The following is a 24,643-nucleotide window of genomic DNA, read 5'->3' as shown; positions in this document are numbered from 1 at the left end:
TTTATGCTTTTTAAGTTAAAAAAAAACTGCATATAATGTTTGTCCTTCAATAGTATGACTTCCTTGATAGGGCCTTCTTCCTTAGTTAGACAGCTACACCGGCAAATTCAAAGTATTTTTGATTTTATTATACTTGCACGGTTGCGATAGAATCTTACGAGTTTTAAGGTCATCATAACGTGTGTTATCAAAAAGGAAAAAATGTCCGGTTTAAAAGGGATTGAAGTGATAGTTTTGTTTTAAACATTGTGAGTTTGTGATAATCACTCGCGAATCGCGATGAGGACGAGCTCCAATTCTCAGTTGGAATCACTTCTGTGGACTTTGCGGCCAGTAGCATCTATGTATGAGTCCCAGTAGTTGTAGCATAGACTGTTTGATGGGGTTACGAGTTAGATGAACAGAGAACTGGTCCAATAATAAATAAGGCTTAAAACAAACTTTAAGATATTTAAAAAAAAAATTAAATGAGAGTTATATTTTAGACATCTTTGCAAACATATGATGTTTTTTTTTTAATATATGGAATCTTTTTTCTTTATAAAAACTAATAGAAAATATTTATTTGTTTTATTCTTGGCCAACCTTGAATGAACCAGTCAAGTGGTTTTGTGTTATCTTGTATTTTTCTGTTGTGATGCTTATTAAATAGGATTATTATGGTTATGATTTGTTGGATGTTTAGGTACAACTTCAACATAATAAAATGTGACATTTAATGTCAATTTTCCAGTTGGGAAGCATGTCCAAAACCAATAGATGGCTTATGGGCCCCTTGGTGGTATAAAACTGTACACAAATCTACTGGCTTTAAGGAAGAAAACAAGTATCCTCAGGTATGCAGTTGTTTTCTGGTGTGCCTTCACTTTAGTTCCTATTGCAAGGAGTCCAGACCATTAATTCTCTCCCTTTGTAATATTTTCTTTTTTCCTTTTTCTTTTTTGCTTCTCTTTTTATATAGGAAATAATCAATCTCCATGTAATGATGTCATGTGCTTAATGACTGCTTGAGAGTTGAGAATTAAGTTCTGGTGTTGTGCTTGTGAATTGACATGGTTTGAGACTTTTCCAAATTTTATTTTCATAATCTTACTTGATGAAAAATGTTTTGTATATTGATTGTTTTTATGTAATAACAGTTGTCTAGAACCAACTCTTCTAAAAGCTTAAGCTTTTGAGTAGAGGCATAACAATGGTTTTAGAAAATGCACATGCCTTCTTTACTTCATGCAGGCATTTAGTTATAAAGAATAGTGAGGTCTTCAAGAATTTTCCTATAGTACAAGGATTTTCTTTCCTTGTTTTTGGATGTACATGTACTTAACAAGTCCATTACAAGGTGGAGAAGTGCAACCATTGTAGGAATAAGACCCAAACAAGTCCATTACAAGGTGGAGAAGTGCAACCAATTGGATAATACAAATGTTATCAAACAATAAGAGTGTCAGATTCTTTGACTCAACAGCAGATATAGTGATGCAGTCAGATTATCAGAGATGATCGCCATGTCAATTAACTCTCCTAAAAGCTTAAGCTATTAAGTGAAGGCCTAAAAATGACTTTAGTTTTTTTTAAGTTAACCTGAAAACAAGTTGGTTCAAGTCAACCTAGTGAATATGAGATCATTAATTTTGTTTCTGACTTTGTCTTAGTGATATGTTCCTACTTATATTTTCTTTTGGTTATCACGGATGTAAAACTTTTCTTTCCTTCAATATATATTATTGAAATATGTTAAAAAAAGACAAGACCAATATATTCTCTGTTATTGTATTTTAAATTCTCTATCTTTAGGTGGTTGGAGGACGTTCTTCATGTAACTCTGGCAAAGGCAATAGCAATCATTCCTCAGTCAAGTATGGTTATAGCCTAGTTAAAGGTAAAGCAAACCACCCGATGGAGGACTATCACGTAGCAAAATTTGTCCAGTTCAAAGGGCGAGAGCTTGGGCTTTTTGCTATATATGATGGACACCTGGGTGACAGTGTACCGGCCTATTTACAAAAGCATATGTTTTCTAACATCTTGAAGGAAGTGAGTTGTTGAATCAAACCAAAGATATGCATTTATTACCATGATCTCATCTGTTTTATATAGCATGACAATTATCTTTCTGTTCTCAACTTCACATACTTTTTTTTTTTTGCAATATCAACCACATAAAAGGATAAGTCATTTTAGTTTTAATATCTTGAAGAGGTTGGTAAGATCTCTGTCCTTGCAAAAGAACTTTGAAAGGATGCGTAATGGTAAATTTGGCTTATTATACTTGTTATAATGACTTTTGCTGTAATTATGTTTATGATTGCGAATTTGTGAGTCATTACCCAGGAGGACTTCTGGAATGATCCATTCATGTCCATTTCTAATGCATATGAGACAACAAATCAGGAAATTCTTTCTCACAGGCAGTAACTGCAATTCTCATAAATAATAAAAAATTATGGGTAGCCAATGTTGGAGATTCATGAACTGTTGTTTCAAGGGGAGGGGTGGCTGGACAGATGTCAATTGATCATGAACCCAATATTGAGCGGGGCAGCATTGAGACCAGAGGCGGCTTTGTCTCAAACATGCCAGGTTCTTTAATTAACCATGTGTTCTATGAGTTGTTGCTTTAGATGTTTCAACACTGATTTATCTTTTCATACTATGAGATTTCATACGTATCTTAAATGTTCCCAGAATTTTAATTTTTGAAGTAATTGTTTTATCCAAATAAGCTCATTGGTAGCTATGGTCATAGCTTACCTTAAACAATTGACTAGGCATGATATTGTACTTTATACATAAAAATACGTTTACACTATTGTAAAAGAGACTTTTAAATAAGTTGTTACAAAAGTTAGATTAGACCTTAAACTTATAGCATATAAAAGATTTATGCTTGACACTTATAAATCTAACCTACGTATTTTTACCGTTATTTCATGTTTTGAGTAACTTTAATTATAATTTTCATTTTCATAATTTATAATTTATTTTACATATGCTTTTTCTTTTCATTGACTTATTAGTCGCTTAGTGCATTTAGAGATATGTCAAACCTTAATAATAGAAAAAAGAGAGAAGTCAAATCTATATTAAAAAGCTTTTAATACGAAATAAATGTTCAGCTAGACTAAAAGATTAAATCATACTTTTAAAAAGATGAAGTCAAACTTAAAAAAACTTATGATAAATAACATACCTTAAACTATTTTTTTTTAAAAAAAAGTAATGTGTTTATATCTTTTATATTTTGGTTATATTCGACGAAATTAACTAAAAGATTAGTTGGAAGCTAAAAGGTTAATTGAAAGCTAAAAAAATTATCTAGTAGCTGAAAGTCGATATCTGAAAGTTACAAAAACTAATTTATTAAATAATAAGTATTCGATAAAATTAATTATTGAAATAGTTAAAAAAATATAAAATGACAAAAAATCAATAAAATTGTGATTTACTTATAAATGACAATAATGAAAATAATAAATATGTTAAAAATAAAATAAAATAAATTAACATTTTAAAAAGTTACTTCGAGTAACATTTTAAAAAATTACTAAAAACACTTATTTATTGAATCATTAAATAAGTTTTTTAGATAATAAAAAAATTAAAAACTAATTGTAATTTCTTATGAAAATAATCATTATCAAATTTTGTGTTAGTGGCTCTTCCCATAAGAAGAAGTGGCTCTTCAATTTCCCAATTGAGGTCCACACACTTAATTAGCAAGCCATGTTCTTTATTTCCTTTTTGCTTGCAAGGACATAGTTCAAGTTACTTCCCAATTCTACATTGTATCTCTCTATGTAGAAAAGAAGAAATAGGGAATGACAAGAGATGTTGGTACTCAAAGTACACCTCCTTATATTAGTTCAACCAGTCTCAGCCCTGCTTCAACTCCGTCCATCACAGAGAGATCAAAACCTCTAGTCTCTGACTCGCCTAACTCAAATGCAAAATCAAAATCCGAGGAAGAGGTATGTGCCACAAATTTTTCACCGTATATTCCTTTAATGAGTTTATCAGAAATTCAGAATTTTATTATATACGTTCTAATTAAGACCTCAAACACTTTAGATTCAATACATATTTCCCTTTTCTTTGGTCCTCAATTATGAATGCCATTAAGTGAAGAGAAAACACTAGACACAAAAAATTTCCTGTTTTTTTTAAAATATTGTGATTGTTTTGTGCCTCTCACGAAAGTGTTATCTCATATGCAAGTGTCAAATTTTGCATAACTCCTCAATCAAACCTTGTACTCCTTTCTTGAATGATTTAAACATATATGGAAGCAATGTGGTTCTTTTTGAACATATATAGCTCTTCCCTTTGTCTCATATGAAAGCACTGAAGACTAGTCCCTACTCTGTAAGAGTTTAATCCTTTCTCAAATGGTAAGATGATTTCTCTCTCAACCTTCTTTTTTATTTATAGGCAATATGCCTTATTTGTACGAAGGTTGTTATTTGCATATAATGAAAATAACAATTAGTTCTTCACATGCACGATGAAGGTTGTTCCATCAAGCTAGGAGAAAATTATAATGTTTCTAGTTTTTAAATGGTAACTGTTGTTTAAATAATTGTAAAATACCTGGGGAAAAAATTTAACATGAAAAAAAATTAAAAAATCTAAGATGGTTTTTTGGTACAACCGTCTTAGTATGTATATGATTCTATGATGATTATTAAAATAATCGTCTTAGATTGCTTGACATATTAAAATGGTTATGAAATCGTTGTTGTAGACTAATGATTCATTTACGACGTGTGTTTTGACGACAGTTCATAATCGTCGTAAAAAGTCAAAATAAACCAACTTAGTATAGTGTTTTTCAAGTAGTGTACACTACCATGATACCAAAACACTCGTTCACAAATCACATATCTACACATGCAATGCATAATTTGCCCACCAAAATCATAAATTCATGTTCCTACAAAGCCTCCTGATTATAAATACAGCATCATCATCAATCATGAATCCCATGATAATTATCACTTAGTAGGGATCAATCATTTTCCGAAATGTACAAATTAGTATATGCATGTTTTTGTTTTAGCCAAAATGTTCATATTCTCGTTGAGTTCCTCCTTTTCTTTGTCTTTTGCCTTCAAAATCGAACCAAACCAAAGAATGAGCATAAAAAAATCTCATCAAAATAAATGAACATAGTTAGGGTTAATCCTTTATAGAAGAACAATTTAACTATCCTACGAGCCTAGTATTTTGTTTCCTAAGAGAGAACAAAGAAAAAAGTGGAAAGAGAGAACCGTGTTGGTACTTGAGCGGTAGAATCCAAATCCATTTGCATTGGTGTGTTGTCGAGTTTGGCGTCTCTGGAACCATTACCAGTGTCCATTTTTCGATTGAAAAGGTTCTCTTCTCGGCGTTGTTGTTGTGATAGCGATGTGGAAAGAAATGAGACAACGCGTTTTGTTCTTCAAGTGAGGACATAGGTGAAAGGGAAGTTGGGGTTTTACTTCTTTGGTTTTCTTTTTTGCGCAATGAAAATGAGGGTTTAAGAACGCAACATGTCGCTACGAAAAATGACACAGCATTTCTCCTGCTTTTTTGCCTTGACAAGCTTCGACGAGAAGAAAGCGAAAAATCATGCGAACCCTAGCTTTCTCTAATTGGGATGAAAAGCCAAATGTGATAGATCTATGCGATGACGAGGTCGAGAACAATGGACAGTGATGGTGAGGGGAAACGAAGATGATGGCATACGAAGGCAAGGGCATAAGTACGAGAGGCGATGGCAAGAGTACAAGAGGTTCAAAGAAGATAGGCAAGAGAGTGAGGAAGATGAGCATAGTTTTGAAATTAGAATTCTCCAACAACAGTTTTCTAAAAAACGTCGTTGAATGCAATAAATAAAGGTGGTTTTATTAAAACCGACGTCATCCATTTCATTTTAATTATGATATTGTCACCATATTTTTTTATGACGATTTTTTAGGAATCATCGTCGATAGAGTGTCATGAAATGCTATTGTTTTAGTAGTGATTTCCCTACTCATTAATCTTTGAAACTAAAAAAAAAATAAAATAAGTTTCAGAATTTTTTTAGGTTTTCATTTAAGTCTCTAATGTTTTTTTTTTTCATTTTGATCTCTATATATACAAATGTTATAATGATTTCATCGGTCCCTGAATTAGGGTCTAAAATAAAAAAGAAGACTAATTTTAAAGACTTATAGTGTGTTTGAAAACATGTTAGTTTTCCGTTGAGCAAAAAAGCTTCAATTTCTTGCTCTCATGTTTGATGCATAGAAAAGCGTAAAAACTCATTAGACGGAGGTTATTACGTTAAAAGAAATTAATATGTGTACTCAAATGAAGAACTTATTTGTGCTTTCTTTGTTTCATATGCTATTATAAAATTAAGATACAAAGCATATATAGCACCAAACTAATTTGAGTTTTTTCCAGCCAATATGCCTAGTTAAGCCGTTGGCCGTTTAAATTACTATATGCTTGTGAATTGTCATTTATGTGGATTGTGGAAGTCGTCATCAGTCAAGCACCCATACGCTTGTCATTCCTGTACTTCAATGTACTTGAAGGCGGCGTTTTGAACCACTAACCATATAATTTAACATGTCTAAATATTAGAAATTAAAAAACAAAAATCAATAACAATTAAGAAAGAAAGGCCACAAAGATATAAGGTGGGTTGAAAAGAGGGAAATTGATGGATTAGGTTCTATTTCTTCTACTAACAAAAATTAATATTAATTAAAATTTAGTTAAAATATATACTTTTAGTCTTTAAATATAAAAATATTTAGAATTTTTTGTTGTAAAATTTTTAATATATTTTTTTATTCGTATAAAATTGAAATATGTTTTTTTTTTCTGATAACAAGGTTTAGATGACATCTTGACCTATGTGTATGACTTTTTTACATCATTTATATATATAAGTGAGGTAAAAAAATCACATTTTATATATGTTAAAAGGTCATCATCATAAATAGGTTTGGATTTATTTAAATTTCCATCTATATCAAAAAATGATATATTTTATTTTTGTAAGATCAAACAACATATTAAAAATTTTATAAGGATAAATTTCAAATATTTTCATATATTTATATTTATGAGGATAAAAATATATTTTAAACTTAGAATTATCAATCAAAGAAAAAGTTTTCAATATTTAAATGAATTTTTCCGAACTTCCATCCATGTAAAAAAAATAATACATTTTAAGAGGTCAAATAACATATTAAAAATTTTACAAAAATAAATTTTAAATATTTTTATATATTTATGAGAATCAAAAATATATTTTAAACTTAAAATTATCAATCAAAAAGTGCAGCACAAACATGTTTGAGTAATTCATGCCGGCCTAACATAAAAATTTACACCTCGACGATTCCTTCCATGCAAGAATTAATCTCACTGAAAAGTTTTCAATATTTAAACTGTCTTAATTTGCTTCCTAGTCATTCACATGAATCTTGCCAAGCATCAATATCTTAATATTTTTTTTGTGTACACCAATTTTTTAAGTATATATTGGCGTCATGTTTTACGAATTTTCTGAAAACAAAATTTTAGAAGTAATATGAACGTTACTTGCTAAAAGCGTCAATTACTATTTATTAATTAATTCTTACTTTGTGAATGCATGTTTGATTACTAGACACTAGTACTAATTTTCTGAGAATAACAGTGATGACATTATTAAACAAATTGACAATAAAAAGTGAAAAGAATGAAACTGATTGGGGTATCTTCAATGGAGGCAAGGAAGAACACGAGTGATAAAAGAAGCTTGAGGGTAGAAAGATGAAAAAAAATAGGTTTTTGTTTTAATCTTAACCTTGTTTAATTCTTTTTTTAGCAAAATTTTTTGTTCTTTAATTTACTAATTTGAAAATCTAAAATTAATGTATTTATATTTAATATAAATCTCTTAAGATATTATACATTTTCCTCTCAAAAAAGATATGATACATTTATTTATTAATAACGTAGTACAGCTCTATACTACACTTTTAGGTTTTAATACAGAAATAGACAAGGGGTTTTACGCAAAAACATAAATAAAATCAGCTTTAACTTGAGCCTTAATAGAGTCAAAGGTACATACACAGTCATTTCCCAATATTTGGCATTCTCATCAATTAATGACAATTTTATTTTTAACATTAAAAGCTATATTTATATTTATTCAATGCGAATATTTTATAAATTTAAAAACTCAAATAAATTGTAACTTCCACATGGAGATGAGAAAATAATTAATGATTTTTTTTTCTTCTCCTCTCATATTGATATGCTACTATGAATTTGGAGGACGCAAACATATGTTCCACGCATGCATGTGCCTTCCGAGGCTGACCATTTTTCCGAACTCAGCAAACTCCAAAGTAATCAAATTTACGAGAAGGGTACCTCCTCATCCATTGGGGTTTTTCTATTGGTTTACTTTACATCTTTTGCTTTTATAATTCGCTAGGTTTCAAATTAAAGCAACACATCAAAACATGTGTCTTTCTTATGGGAGCTTCAACTCTGGTGGGCTTCGTCAAATTAAGTTTCAAACACAAGATCTTCAAAGGATCATGCGTAACTTGATAAAGTAGATCGATCAATTTGTCTCTATGGAGTGGGGCTTAGTGATTTGAAATAAAGTAGGAAATGGCATGCACGATTGTCATCAGTTAGGTGATGTTATTTGTCCATTTTCTTAATTTCGTGGTTAAATTTTCAATTATACATACCAAAACAAAAAGGATTAATTAGATATGGAAATGTCTTTGATCAATCACACAAAGATTCATTCAATTCATTTTGAATATGTTCACATTGAAAGCCTAAAGGCGCACGCTGTCTTTTCTTCAAAGAAAATAAGGATACCGACTATAATCTAATGAATGTGATTGATTTAGAGAAGCAATAATAATTGTTCCAAGAAAGAACAATGTCAGGAGGTCTCCTGATAGCAAAAGACTAATGTATTAATGTAAGAAAAAGAAAACACTTGATCAAAATACAAAAATCAGAGCCCAAACAAGTGCAAAAAGATTACAAGCTTACCCTCCGGGTCTTTTATAGGGTCAAGAGATTTAAATAAAGCAACCAAACGTTTGGCGGGAAGCTGCCAAGGAAGGGTCTCGAGGAAGGCTAGGTTCTCCTGTTCCTCTTCCTTTGATCAAGAAATCCTTATGGGATACTCGTTATATGACGTGGCACCTCAACCTAGTAAAATGGAAACAATACATTTTCATCCTTATAAAAAAAAAAAAATGAACCCTTCCAAGAATTGGCCTTATGATAACTTTAAAAACCTAGTCTTAAAATTTTTATGCTTAGCTATCAAATTTATCTTTCTATTTTGTCTATTACACTAAATTGATCATTTGTTTTTTAATTCACCATTTGAGTCTCATTATATATTAAAATATATTGTCTTATTGACTAGAAAGTTGACAAATATTTTCTTAAAAAATAAGTATGTTTAAGGAAGAACTAAAATCATAATTCTTAAAATAAAAAACACACTCTTTTATCATTACACTCAAGTGATCATTTAAATATTTGGTGCAAAATATAGTATTAATATAAGTTTTATGCGAAAATAGTTCAAAATTTAAATTTTATTCTTTTTTAATTTATTATATTTTTATAATCTTATATATTATCTTTTAAAATATAATATATAAGATTAAATTCTATTTTCACATAAATTAGAATACTTATATTTATATAAGTTTTATTTTTATTGTATATATCATATTTATCTTTTAAAATAATACTTGTGATTTAGTGATAATATTTTATTATATTAAGATATTCACTTTATTTATTATAATATAAATAAAAAAATAATGTCAATAAATTACATTCCTAAATATTATAAAAATAAAAAATACTGTACTTTTATTTAATTATGTATCTTTGCTATATAATTTAATTCTTTAAAAAACTTGTACCTGATTAAATAAAGTTAAATATAAATAAAAAAATACTATTATAATAAATAATAATAATATCTTAATATAAATAAAAAATATTGTCATTAAATCACATATATAAATATTAAAAAGATAATAAAATGGTGTCATTTTATGAAATTATAACTTAAAAAAATATACATTAAAGATGAAATTTATATTATATATTTACTTTATAAAATAAGTTTTGAATAGTGTGATAAAAATACATAAGATTGTAAAAATATAATATAAAAAATAAAAATAAAGCTTATATAAGTATACATATTCTAATTTATGTGAAAATAGAATTTAATCATATATATTATATTTTAAAAGATAATATATAAGATTATAAAAATATAATAAATTAAAAAAGAATAAAATTTGAATTTTGAACTATTTTTGCATAAAACTTATATTAATATTATATTTTACACCAAATATTTAAATCAGCACTTGGATATAGTGGTAAAAGAGTGTGTTTCTTACTTTAAATCCCATGGTTTTAGTTCTTCTTAAAGCATATTTTTAAGTTTTTATTTTTTAAGAAAATATTGATCAACTTTCTAATCTAGTCAACATTTAAATTTTAACGGTAGTCAACAGTTAAAATTAGCCATGAGAACTAATATAGTGTATTTTGAAATATATGAAGACTCAAATTGTGAATTTAAAAATAGGGAGATTGATTTAATGTAATAGACAAAATAGGGAGACAAAATTTATAATTAAGCCAAAACAAGGGTCGAGAGGCAAGACGAACCTAGGACACCTACCTCGCCATCATTTTCAGCCAAGAACAAAAGAAATAGAAAAACAACCCAGGGGTAACCTTGGTATAAGTATACAAGCATAATGCCTGAATGGCCACCCACCCATTCAGGTGCAATTGAGAAGGGGCGACATTCAAGATTCGAAGATACATGAAGGTTCAAGTATATGCAGTCATACATATAGAAAAAAAAATCATTGTTTTCTTTTCCTTTATTGACAAATACAAAATTTGTTTGAGGATGAGTATCGGTTTGATACAATTGCAGTGTTACCAAACAAAGCTCATCCTCCTCTATCAGACATACCAGGATGTAATCAAGGAAGTGTTGGATACTAAATTTCTCGTCAAACCTAGAAAAGTACACCCTGACCTCCCCATCTACCAATGTATAACCCAACAGCTTGATTGACGAAAACTCTTTATTTTCTTTAATGACTTTTTGGTAGCATTTCAGCCCTCCCTCCACAATATGGCTACATGATGCTTCCATCTCCCCCTCGGCAGCATTATTCACATCATCAACATTGTTGACCACTTCCTCAACACTCAGTCATCATCGGACCCCTTCTCGACACTAGATAAGAAGGACGAATCAGTATATGTTGAAAAAAGGTCAATAAACTCTAAGTTGTCAACCAACACGACTACAAGTTTAGAACCTGGCCCCTTAAACTCCCTCGAAAAGCTTCCCAAAGAACTCATGAATCACAAAAGCTATTAAACAACACACCTGCAACACAAAAGGAAGTGGAAACACCAAACAACACTATTGTGAATGTATGTATACAGGTCTTGATGATGTCAAAAACCAAGGTTGCTTCAAGCTTTAACTCAAGATCAAGAAACTAAGATCAAGAGTTAGATAAAGATTTAGTTTATGTGTTAAAAGAATCTCACATTGGTTAATAAGGTTTGGCCTCAAAGCTTGATTTTCAAATGATTATATAAAGCTTTAAAAGATGTTTTACCAACACAAAAATAAGTATTTTTACACTGGTAATCAATTACCAAGTATTGTAATCGATTACTAAAGACAGATTGCATAAAAATTGTTTCTAGAAGGATTTTGAAATTTGAATTTCAAATACTATAATCGATTACCACCAGTGACGAAACTTCAAAAGTTAACTTTGAAAAGTTATGACCCTTCAAAACATAATTGTGTAATCGATTACCAAGAAGTTGTAATCGATTACTGGTGAGAGAATTTTTGAAAAATATTCTGAAAAGTCACATCTCTTCAAAAGCTTTTGAACAGCCACCAAGGACCTATAAATATGTGACTTGTCTAGGAAAATCTTTAGAGTTTTCCATCAAAACCTAAGTGACATGTTCTTTCAAAAACAAATCATTGGTCAAACACTTGAAAATCAATTGAGTATTCTTCTACGATCTTCAACTTGTATCATCATCTCTAAAAGGAGACAAAATCTTCTGTACTTTCTAAAAAACGTTGTTGTAATCAAGAGACTGTTTGTCTCTTGACTTGTGAGAATCCTGAACACAAGGGAGAGGAACCCCAAGGTTGTTCAGAAGTTGTAAAGAGTTTTACAAAGTTAGTGGAAAATCTCAAGTGAGTTGCTTGAGAATTAGACGTATGCACAGGAAGTTGCCGAATCAGGATAAAACAAGTTTGCATTTCTCTCTTCCCTATCTTGGTTATTTTATCTCGCATATTTTTATCTTGCATACTTGAAGAATATTGTTGAAATAATTTGCATCGTCATCTTCATCTTCAATAGTTTGAACTTATATATTTAAAAAGGGAATTAGAACTTGATTAATGGAGAAAAATTTTAAACTCAATTCACCCCCCTTCTTAAGTTATTGAGACCACTTGTCCAACAACTATTAGGTCGAGAGACAATTTAGACGATGACAAAAAGTGCAAAGGTGAGGTAGTTGAATGCTTCTGCTACAAGAGCTTGGCAAATAGTTTGCATCGTCATCTTCATCTTCAATATTTTGAACATATATATTTAAAAAGGGAATTAGAACTTGATTAATGGAGAAAAATTTTAAACTTAATTTACCCCCCTTCTTAAGTTATTGAGACCACTTGTCCAACAACTATTAGGTCGAGAGACGATTTAGACAATGACAAAAAGTGCAAAGGTGAAGTAGTTGAATGCTTCTGCTACAAGAGCTTGGCCCATGAGGGCCCAGGTCCATAACTCAAACTGGCCGCCAAATCATTTGAGATCAATGGATCAAATTACATGATGCTTCAATCCTCCCAACCCCAACGACTACCTTAGCAGTTGTATGGAGAAGTTGAAAAAAAAACGTGTAAAAGAATGTGTCCCTCAAGTAGGTAACCCATTCACATCCTCATAAAGAACCTAGAAACCCCTACTCAAAAGTACCTTCATTGTAAGCATCCCTCGAGGCTTGGGGGAAGGTATACCAAATAGGTATTTGACCAACCACTTCAAAAATCAGTCACTCCAAAATGATGAATTTTTGAAGTAGCGGAATCTTACGAAACAAATGGATGGGTATTCGACCATATTGCTAAAAGCCTCTTTGTCCTACAAAGTCTTCAAGGCTTGGGGGCATGTATACCGGATGGGTATTCGACCATATCGCTATATGGTTGTAATTAAGCATTCAAATAACTGAATACCCATTCGGCCAACCGAAGGAGTAGTGTCGCATCAACAAACCAAACACGATAAAACAATGAAGACATCTTGTTTATACCAAGAATCATGGTTAAAGAGCACAATCATAGTTAAAGTTGGATTACCTAAAATGGTACTCAGATACAAAAGCCCATAAGGTCCAAGGCCCATTAAAGTGTGAAAATTTCGAGGTAAATTGTTGTTTATTCTCATTTATTGCTCTAGGCCGAAACCTTACTTATGCATCGGAGTGTCTTTTGTAGTTATTTTATCCTCCGATAGATCACTTTAGCCAACACTACATAAGACCTTAAAAAGAAGAACATTACAAGGAGTAAAAGTATCATATCATATTTAGGCAAGAACAATAATCTTGTACCTTAAACTTATGGTAATGAGTTGAAATCCTAACTTATGTATGAAAAAATATTTATTAAGATATAAATCTTTAAATAAATCTCGGTATCTTAAAAGATTAACCATTAATTTTTTACAAAAGAAAAACCTAGTTCATAAAAAAAATTATAAGAATTGAAAGGAAATGAGACAGAAAGTATGGATATATTTTAAAGGTTCTAAAAACATGCCTTATCCTTAAAATTATTAAGAAAAAAGTATGGATATAAAGGTGGGAGAAAGAAGGTAATCTAGAAGTTTGATTATGTTATCAAACGGTTCAATGTGCAAATTCATGTTAGAACAATGCCCTACTGCCAGACTTATGATTAGGTTTAGACATGGAAGGAGAAAACACGTTGCAGACAATAATCAGGTCCCGTACTCAATCTCAAAGAAAGAGATTTTAAACAAACAAACGCAGTGATACCTATAAAGTAGAAAAACCCCTTGATGGGAACAGATTCGCAATTCAGAGAAGATCTAATTCAAGATCAGTAGGGAAAGGGGGCCCCGCAAAGATTATATTTGTTTGGACCCACATAAGATTTCAACCCTTGCCTTTATTAATGTCCCCTTTACTCGTATGGATTACGAATATAGATATTTTAAACAACTCAGATAGTTTTACATCAAGATTTTCAAACCATTTACACATCTATTCATGATAGTTCAATTATAAGCTAATATGCATATTGATTGGTTGATGAATAATTAATTTATAATCTTTGTGAGACTTTCAATATCAATAAGTTATTTTAAATATTCCTAATATAAAATCAAATCATTTTTACTACAAAAATATCATTTAATAACTGTTAACGTTTGATTTCATTAGTTTAATTTTTAACTAATAAAACTGAATTGTCGATATAAATTTAACTGTTGACGATGGATTATATTAACAAATAATTAATATAATATTAGTATATCAAATATTGATATATATATATATATATATATATATATATATATATATATATATATATATATATATATATATATATATATATAACGCTTCATGTTATTAAGTACACTCATAAGGACTATATTAATAATTTATATTTTACTAAATAAATACTATACTAATAAAAGTAACCTTGATGCTTAATGCTTTTAGGACTTAATTGCCCTTTTAATTTCTTTAATGTATATTATGTGTGATATTGGTCTCACAAGTTTTTGTCAAGCTAGTTAAAACTCTTGGTTATAAAATTTAGCTAATTTGGTCCCTCATCAATTTTTTGTGTAAAACCATTAAATCTTTTACTTTTTATCCAAATATTTGGTGTTTTACGATGGAATTGGGATATGAAATTTCATGGAAAGATGATAAAATTTGATAGATTTTAAATAAGATGTGAAATTAGAATTAGGAAATGTTTGAGGTTTTTTTATATATTTTAGATGAAATTTGTATTTTAGTAGGTAAGGAGGGATCAAATTTGCTTAATTTTAGAAATAAAAGGGACTTATTTGGCTAAAAAAATTGAGACAAAAAATGTTCACAAGCAAATTTGGGAAATAAAAGATGTGTAATCATCAGTTCAACCTCAGAATCGATTGAATGAATAAAAAATGAATTCAAATTAGATCGATTACATATCCGATCCAATGAGTAGTTTAGATCGATTTTACCACCAATTTTCAATCCAATCGATCAAACTAGTTTGAGCAACTATGCTGCCAAGCTCAATTATCTAACCATTCAACACTTCTCATGGCTCAAGAATACTCTCATGCACCAAGGCTCCAGTGTAGATGCAAAACAGAGGATATCATGAATGCAATTTGTTAATAATAATAGACAATGTTGTAGAAGCATATATGATATGAAATTTTGATGATGCCAAAGATGAGCGCGATTCAAGTCAAGAATCCAAAAATTCAAGAAGAACGATGTACTTAGTTCCTAGGATCTTAGAAAGAATTCCTTAATTGATGCTACATAGGTTTGGCTAAAGGATATTTTACAAAAGCTTTTTGAGATTTCAAAAACATGATATTTTCTCTCTAGTAATCGATTACCAGAGGATGTAATCGATTACCAGTGGCCAAATTGATTTCTGAAACAGTTTTACAAATTTTGAATTTGATTTTAAAAAGTTGTAATCGATTACACAAGGTATGTAACCGATTACCAAAAGTTTAAACTATTTGTAACAACTTTTAGAAATTTGAATTTAAAATTTAAAAGCCTGCAATCGATTACTAGACATGAAAATTCAAATTTCAAGTCTGAAGAGTCACAACTCTTTAGAAACTAACTGTGTAATCGAATACCACATTTATGTAATCGATTACCAGTAAGAAATTTTTTAAAATAACTCCCAAGAGTCACAACTGTTCAAGAAGTTTTTGAATGGTCTTCAAAGGTCTATAAATAGGTACTTGGGATATGAAATTCCTTAGAATTTTTCTGAATAAAATGTGTCTTATCCTCTCAAAAGAAAGTCTTGGGCAAATACTTTCAAAATCTACAAGGATTCTTGTGTGTTCTTCATCTTGTAATATTTTTCTTTTCAAGAGAGAAAATATCTTCTTACTCAAAGCAAACATTTGTTGTTCAAGAGACTGTGAGTCTCTTAAGTTGTAAGGATTTCCAAACACAAGAGAAGGATGTCTTTGTGTGATTTAGACTTTGTAAAAGGATTTTTATAAGATAGTGAAAATCTCAAACGAGTTACTTGAGGACTGGACGTAGGCACAGAGCGTGGCTGAACCAGTAAAAAATGAGTTTGCATTCTCTCTTCCTTTAAACTTCTTTTATTTTTTGTTTTAAAGAAATTTATTTTGAATTGTCTTTTGAGTAATTCATATTAAGGGTGCAATGTTAATCCAAAAAGATAGTTAAATTTTAATTAATAATAGTTTTTGTATCTTAATTCAACCTCTCTTTCTTAAGATAATTAAGACTATTTGTCCAACAAATACAAGTCGAGGCCGGTGTTCACTTTAAAAGCATCTTACATATTTCACCATATAAGAAACACCACTCTAGCAAATAAAAATCCTATAAGTTATAAGCCTAACAAACCTAGGATAAATAACTCTCTAACCACACACTCTTCATCTACAAATTAACTTTGATTTGAGCTTCAAAGTTATAGTAGATATTTGACTGAAGTTTGGTCTGCAATAAAAGATCATTTCAAATTCACCAATCTATCTCAAATATTATATTAAAATTTTACTCGTAAATTAAAATCATGTTTAAATTAAAATCATGTTACGTATTTAAACTTTTAAAAATGTTAAATAAAAAACTTCTAAAATAGTTAAAGTTCATAAACTATGAGAAAATTTTAATTTAGAAGTTTACTAAAAGAATTCTTTAAATTAAGTCATAGCAAGTCCTTGTTGGTTTGTATGGCTAGAACCTAATTCCCAAAGGAAGGACTAAGGGTGATTTGTTACTCTTTTAATAAGTCATCAAAGTTGAAGTCACCCATTGACCTAAGAAACGTTGGCGTCAGTCTTATTAGGCGATGTCAACATTGCGTCCAATTTTAGGTAAGCACAATATCATATTCCTTATAGTGATATCCGCGTGATGATCTTATTCCAAAGATCTTGTTAAATGTTTTCGTAATTTTGGATGCTACCTAGCTAAGATTGACTAGATTAGATCAATTATCATAATAATCAACACAAACAGAACTAATTAACAAAATTTTAATAAGCATCTAGTTGAGAAAGTTAGTCAATGAGCAGTGATATATATACAGGTAGAATGTTTCAAATACTGATTTCTATGCTTTGGCTATACATAAAAAAATAAAATTATAAGACTTTATTAAAATTAGAATTTTGTGTAACCTACCTTTTTAATTAATTTCCATATTAGGCACTATTAACTTACATTTTTAGGAGATTGTTAAAAACCATACATTTAATTTGTTACTATTCTGCTTCATAACTTCGCATATGACACAAGAGTTATATGTGTATGCAAAATGGTCTAAAGTATTAAAAAAATAAAGCGAGTTCTCGGAAACGTTTACAATGAGATTTCCTCGGACGTACAATTTTTTTTCCTACAATGGTCAAACAAATACGAAGAAAGAAAGATAACAGGAATATTCTTATCATTTTTCTTGTGTATATCTCGTAGACAAATGTGGTATTCTAAAGAGAACGGCAGGGTTTGCAATTAATATCTCTTCACAATTTCAGACTTAATTGTTTCAATCAAAAGTATATATAAAGGATAAATTCAAACATAATTCTTTGTAAAAAGGGATCTTGTGTAGTCTAACTAATAAAATTCGTTAAATTTAAGACTTTAGAATATAAAACAAATTTTTAAACATTTTTAATATTAATTTTAGTATTTTATTTAAGATATTTTATTTTTATTTTAAAAATTTAAAATTAATTATCAAGATTTAGGCTAAATTGCAATTTTGATTCCCTAATTTTTTAAATCCATAATTATGGTCTCCTTAAATTTTAGTGGTAACATTTGATCTCCCTAATTTTATAAGTTACATATTTTGGTCTCTTGATAGATTATTTACTAATAAGTATGATTATTAGAGATATTAAATTAATTATAAGTTAAATAAAAATTATCAATGATTATAAAATTTTAATAAAAAATTATTAATTCTAATAGGGTTGGGTGCGATAATAGTGAAGATGAAAGAAATATTTGTGGAGAAAAGAAAAACATAATGTTGTGGAGAATTAAGGTTATTAATAATTTATATGAAATTTTTAATACTTAATGATTTTAATTAACTTAATAACTCAATTAATCATAATTATTAATAAATAATCTTTTAAGAGGATCAAAATCACCAATTTATAAAATTAGGAAAATCAAATATTACAACTAAAATTTAACAAGACTAAAATCATGGATTTCAAAAGTTAACAAGATCGGCATTATAATTTAACCAAAGATTTAAAACTAATTGAAAATAATTACTATATATATATATATATATATATATATATATATATTATCAAAATAAATTATTATATTAAAATGGATTAGTATATAATATATCTCTGTTTTACAAGAAAAAAAAGTATAAATTTTAAATTAAACATAATTTGAACATCTATCAATAATTTTCTTTCTTATGCATAGCTATCAGAGTTTGACTTTTCCCTAACATACTAGAAGGGTCTAGCATGTGAACACACTACACAATATCAATAATTTCTTCATGTTTACATCATCGTGATAAGAAAGAAATCATGTTGAATAAAAGACCACCCATGCATAGAGAAATACTAAGCTAAAGTATCTGTTAGTTGGATCATAGTCTTCCCAACCCATGCATGCCTTAAGATTTTTTTTTTTTAAAAAAATGCATGTGATAGCAGTGAGCATTATAAAATGGAATTTAAAAGTGAAATAGAAATAATAAAGTTAAGACAAGGAAGAGACGAATCCTACTTACCTTCTTACTTCCTCTTTTTGATAAGTATTTAATGCATTATATATTTCCAATATATTAAATACATTGATATTTTCTAATACTATATTTTTAAACTAGTAAAAATATTTATAAAAAAAAAGTTGCAGAAAGATATACTATTACTCACAATAATTTATCAAAAAAATTACTCATAATAAATATTGAATTTGTTATAACTATTACTTCTAAAAACTTATTTTATCAATAACAATCAAATCTTCTTATTGAACACAAATCCAATCAATTAAAATACATTTGAGAAGAAAAGAAAAGCACTTTAACGAGGTAATTAATAAGAAAGAAGGGTTGCCTTAATTTTCAAAGTCTTTGACAAATATAGTCCATTAATCCAATCCACACCGAAAATCAACCCTTTTTCCACCATGATGATGATCGAATGGGAACAAAGATGTTGGCTTTTTTCTTCTTCCCCCTAGCAATCAAATAAAATCCAATTGAAAGTGAAAAGAGAAAGAAAGTTAGGAGTGATAGTTGAATTAATAAGGTAGAGAATATCTAGGGTCAAAAGATCATAGCATGAAGCACACACAAGTTTGTTTCTGTGCCTCAACAGTTTTTCTTCCTCTCACGCACCCACTTTTATAGAAAAAAGCTAAAGACAGTTACATGCCACCTCTCATTCTCATTCACCATGTTTCTCTCTTTCTAATCCCCCCCCTCTCTCTCTCACACACATCACGCATTGTGTGTAATGATAAATATAAACGAATTTTCAAGTAGATAAGTTAGCTAACAGGTTAAGAAGATTGTTTATCTGAACACTACGTACTGAGATGGAGCTTGTGAATAGCCAAAAGCTAAAACAACATGAGCAGCAACAGCATTTTCATGTGTTGGTGGTAGATGATAGTGTCATAGATAGGAAGCTTTTGGAGAGGCTCCTAAGAGATTCTTCATGCAAAGGTAAGTAGTTATCACTAGTTGTTCTTCTTCTTCTCTTCTTTTTAATTTCACGGTTTTGTTTTTCCGGCAAATACTAGCAATTAATATATTTTGTTTGTGGAGAGATTTAAACTTAGGACTTTCTTATTACTCCAACCCTTACGCCCCCAACCACCAAACCATCTTGTGATGACTCCCAATTTTATGGTTATGTGTAATGGTTTTGGCCTTGGAACATTATTCTCTTCTCAATTCTTTCCATTTTGTGTCTAATATTTAAACGTCCAATTTATGATTTTTTGGTTATATGTGGTTTTGGCTTGTTATATGAAGCAGCTACCTTTGTGGATTCTGGAGACAAGGCTTTGAAATTTCTTGGCCTGCTTGATGATGACCTTGATAATTCTTCCTCAACTTCTTCGGAATCATTGCAACTAAACGTAATAATCTTCTTAATTACTCCTTCACTAATTTCTCTTTGCTGGGTTTTCTTAGATGTAGTTATTTACTGCATTTTAGCTAAGTTATTACTTATTACCTTGTAGCTGACGTTTCCTTTATTCGATTTCTTCAGAATCATTTTTTTTTCAGAATTCCTCCCATTTTTTATTATTTTAAAATAGAATACATATCCATAATTAAATATATGTATGATAGAGAACGTATGATTTAGCAATTTTTTTCTCTTATAAAATTTTCATCAAAATAAAGTGAGGCGATTTCTTGTTTGTTAGTAATGTAAACAACATGAAGCTCATAGCAGACTATATAGTTACGCAAGGTAATCTTAACAGTTAATGTGACTTTCTATATAGTATTGAATTCTCTCTTTCATCGTTACTTATATTCATTTAGACCAGTTATAGTATATGTATCAAAATGAACTATGATTTAGAATTCGAATTTCAGTCCATCATCAATTAAAAGTTATATATATGGCATATATGTCATTCGTTCCACGTATATATTGCCTAGCTTCTTGAAGAATGCGTTAGAAACTTAGAATATATATATACGAGTCATCATTTGATCATATCAGGGAGAAAACGTATATTTTAATAAAGGATTTGGCTGTTTTCTTGAAAAAGAAGCCTTTTCTAATTGCATTTAGGTACGAAACTCCCATTAATTAGTTATTTGAAAAAGTGAAGGATAACACTAGGTAGGAAGCTCTTTTTCTATTGGTATCCCATTAACTAGTTATTTTAATAAAGGATTTGATTGAGAAAAATATTAAACATTTACCCCCATTTTTTGAAAAAAGAGAGGTAGGAAGTAAAAGTAAAGGAAGATAGAATATGGATAAACGTGACAAATAATGTATAGAAAATGAAGAAAGATAGATAGAGAAAGAAAAACGAGGTGAAAGGGAGATAGAAAAGAAGTTATATATATTTATATATAAATTGTTAATTCAGAAAAAAGAAAAACAAGTTATTGATAACCCTATGACTTAACAGTAAAAGAAAATCCCTTTGATTTAGCATAATTTCCTTTACAAGAAGCTTATTATCTAATCTCCTCTTTTCTTTTCTTTAAATGTCTCTTTTGCTGGTCCATCATCATGGTAATTTTTCTCCCTAGTAAATTCTAATGCTATCTATGTATCTAGTTTTAGTATAACTATATAATACCTTCATTAATTCTAATTGTAATTAAAAACATGTACTGTTGAATCTTTTGAATTACAGGGAATCAAAGTGAATATGATCATGACAGACTACTGCATGCCAGGAATGAGTGGCTATGATTTACTCAAACGAATCAAGGTCAAAATTAAGTTCCATTCCACTTCCTCGTGAATCAACAGTTTAGAATATATTCATAATGCTTCTCATTAGCGTGCATGAATGCCTAGCCAGCATCAGTTTTTCATTAAATGGTTTTGAGTTTTTGTCATGAGATGTAGCTTAATTAATTGCTTTAGTCAATTTTATTTAAATTATGTGTAGTTATTACTACGTTATAAGATTTTTGTGTTAATCAAGATTTTTATTACTGAAAATTAGTAAATTTGTTGATTTGTAAAAAAAATTCTTTCTAGAATCCTTAATTATCATTTTCATTAAGATATGAAATGATTTTAAAAGTTTATTAAACGGAAATTGAAAAAAATATAACATGTAATAAGATTAAAGTTTGAAAATGAGAGAACTTGAGATTTTTTTATTTTATGTGAAATTTGATATTTTAATTAGTGAGTTTGGGATAAACAAAAAATTGTTTAAGATATCTCATTTAAATTATAAACATTTAAAAAAAACTACAAAATTTTAAATAAAATAAAATCATAAAAAAGATCATATTATTTAATTAATTTAAAAAATAATAATTAACTAAAAATTGAAAAAAAAATCACAAATAATTTAAATTAAAAATGTCACAGTACACACTTAAACCTATAATCGAACTAGTAAAAGTACATGAATAATAACATCATTCTAACTTTATATTTTATGGTTAAAACTTTATTTTTAAGTCTAGAAGAGACGCTGCAATTTTCAGTAACAAGAAAGAGAAAGAAAAAGGAAAAGATCAGATTTCAGGATCAAAGTTTACTTTTTCTTTTTTCTTTTCTTTAATTATTTGTTCCTTTTGTTTTCCTTCTTTTCTTTTGTTGACATTTGTTATAGCTGCAGGGATCTTCTTGGAAAGATGTGCCCGTGGTCATAATGTCATCAGAAAACGTACCATCTAGAATCAGCATGTAAGTTTATATTTTATTTATCCTTGACAATATTAGAAAGACAACATCAACAAAATCCTTTTTTTTTAAAAAAAAAAACTAATCTTTAATGATACCTCTTTGCTTTACATTTAGGTTGTGTTTCGAAAAAACAATTAATAAATTTATTAAAAGTTCAAAAGTTGATTAAAATTTTTAATTTAATTTTAATATAAAGTTGTTGATTAATGGCTCATTTGTTTATATTTTTTTAAAAAAGAAGTAATTTTAGAAAAAAGGTACTTTTATATAAATAATTTTTAAGAAACATATAGGATTTGCTTTTAAAAAAATAGAAAACTATTTATTTTAAGTAAAAATAATTTAGATAAACACACCAAAAATCATAAATCTATTTATTTTATTTTAAAAAAATATTTGTTAAAAAAAAGCTTAAAAAAACTAGTCCTATATAGTAAATTTTTTAAATTTAATTGATTAAATTAAATGTATTTAATGTAACTAATTTTTTAATATAAAGTGATACAAAAATGTTAGGTGTATATATTTTTTTATTAAATATTATTTTTTATTTTCTATAAAAAGTACATTTTAAGCAATTATAAATAATTTTAGTCTTTTTAGTTGACTTTGAATATTTATCATTTTTCAAAGAAAAAATGTTTTATTAAAATAAATAATACAATATTAAAGGACATTTTATTAAAAAAATTATAATTAGTTATAAGCTCAATTATTATTTTAACTAATGTTAAGAAAATGTGCTATAACCTTTCAAATAAAAAATGTGCTATAAGAAAACAAAATAATTTTTTTGGAACACACATTGATATACTGGGCATTCTATAACTGGCATGTGTTTGGCAGGTGCTTGGAAGGAGGGGCAGAGAAGTTTCTATTGAAGCCTCTTCAGCAATCAGATTTAGAAAAGCTTCAGCCATGCTTTCTCAAATCCTCTGATAATTCTAGTGAACAAGACCAATCTGCTGAAAGATCTGTAGCTTCTCACGATAATGACAATTATATCGATACCATTAAGGCATTGTGTCCGGAGCATGGTTTTAAACTGCAATTTGTATCGACAATTGCAACTACAATATTGCGATTTTGGAAGTCTCTATAGTTGCTACACAATTATATATGTAATTGTGTCAAGTACATTTTCCAGTAATTGTACACAGTTTGTTTCTGTAACACATAACTGTCACAATTTAAAATTACATGTAAGACATCAACAAAGTTTAACTCAATTATTTGAGTAGGAATGTATGAGTTATTATAAACCCACAAACATTAGTTTTGATTCCCACCAATAAGAAAAAAATATATAGAGCAAGACTTAAAATGTAGAGGACTAGTGGTGGAGTAAATTGATATTATAGAGAGTGGTTGATATATATATATATATATATATATATATATATATATATATATATATATATATATATATATATATATATATATATATATATATATAGAAAAAAAATAGTATTTTGACACCCAACACGAAATCTTGGGAGAGATAAAAAAAAATAATATGCTAAATAATATAATGTGATAAAATTATAACTATGATTTTCATTGGTGTAAAAAAAAACTATATGTGAATGGGAGAACACACTTTAGCTTATTACCAATTGTTTTCTGTAATAAGTTTAAAAATACCATTACAAAAGCTAATACATCTAAACATGCATAGGAATTTTTTACCTTTGGGATCAATGCAATAACTGTGCGTTTGAATACAGTAATTTAACGGAGCAAATCAATTATTTAATGAATTTAAATTACTATGCAATTTGTTAAGCTGTTTGGATAAAGTATTGTGAGAGAATTTAAATTCACGCCATTTTGGAAAAGAATTCTGATCACTTCAA

The 24,643-nt window shown here is 28.7% G+C and overlaps 1 protein-coding gene and 1 pseudogene across 1 annotated transcript; both read left to right on the top strand.

The window, feature by feature from the left end:
* The first annotated feature begins 279 nt into the window (after window positions 1-279).
* Window positions 280-2,719, top strand: LOC106795623 (probable protein phosphatase 2C 9; annotated as a pseudogene).
* Window positions 2,720-19,669: 16,950 nt separating this feature from the next.
* On the top strand, window positions 19,670-24,044 carry LOC100790440 (two-component response regulator ORR9). Its single transcript, XM_003543054.5, has 5 exons — window positions 19,670-20,101; window positions 20,417-20,520; window positions 21,772-21,849; window positions 22,720-22,787; window positions 23,634-24,044. The coding sequence occupies exons 1-5, from the start codon at window positions 19,972-19,974 to the stop codon at window positions 23,887-23,889; spliced, it is 636 nt and encodes a 211-aa protein (XP_003543102.1). The 5' UTR covers window positions 19,670-19,971; the 3' UTR covers window positions 23,890-24,044.
* Window positions 24,045-24,643: the final 599 nt, after the last annotated feature.

This window comes from Glycine max, chromosome 13 (genome assembly GCF_000004515.6).
Source record: "Glycine max cultivar Williams 82 chromosome 13, Glycine_max_v4.0, whole genome shotgun sequence".
Classification (NCBI taxonomy): domain Eukaryota; kingdom Viridiplantae; phylum Streptophyta; class Magnoliopsida; order Fabales; family Fabaceae; genus Glycine; species Glycine max.
This window is presented reverse-complemented; position numbering and strand designations above follow the sequence as displayed.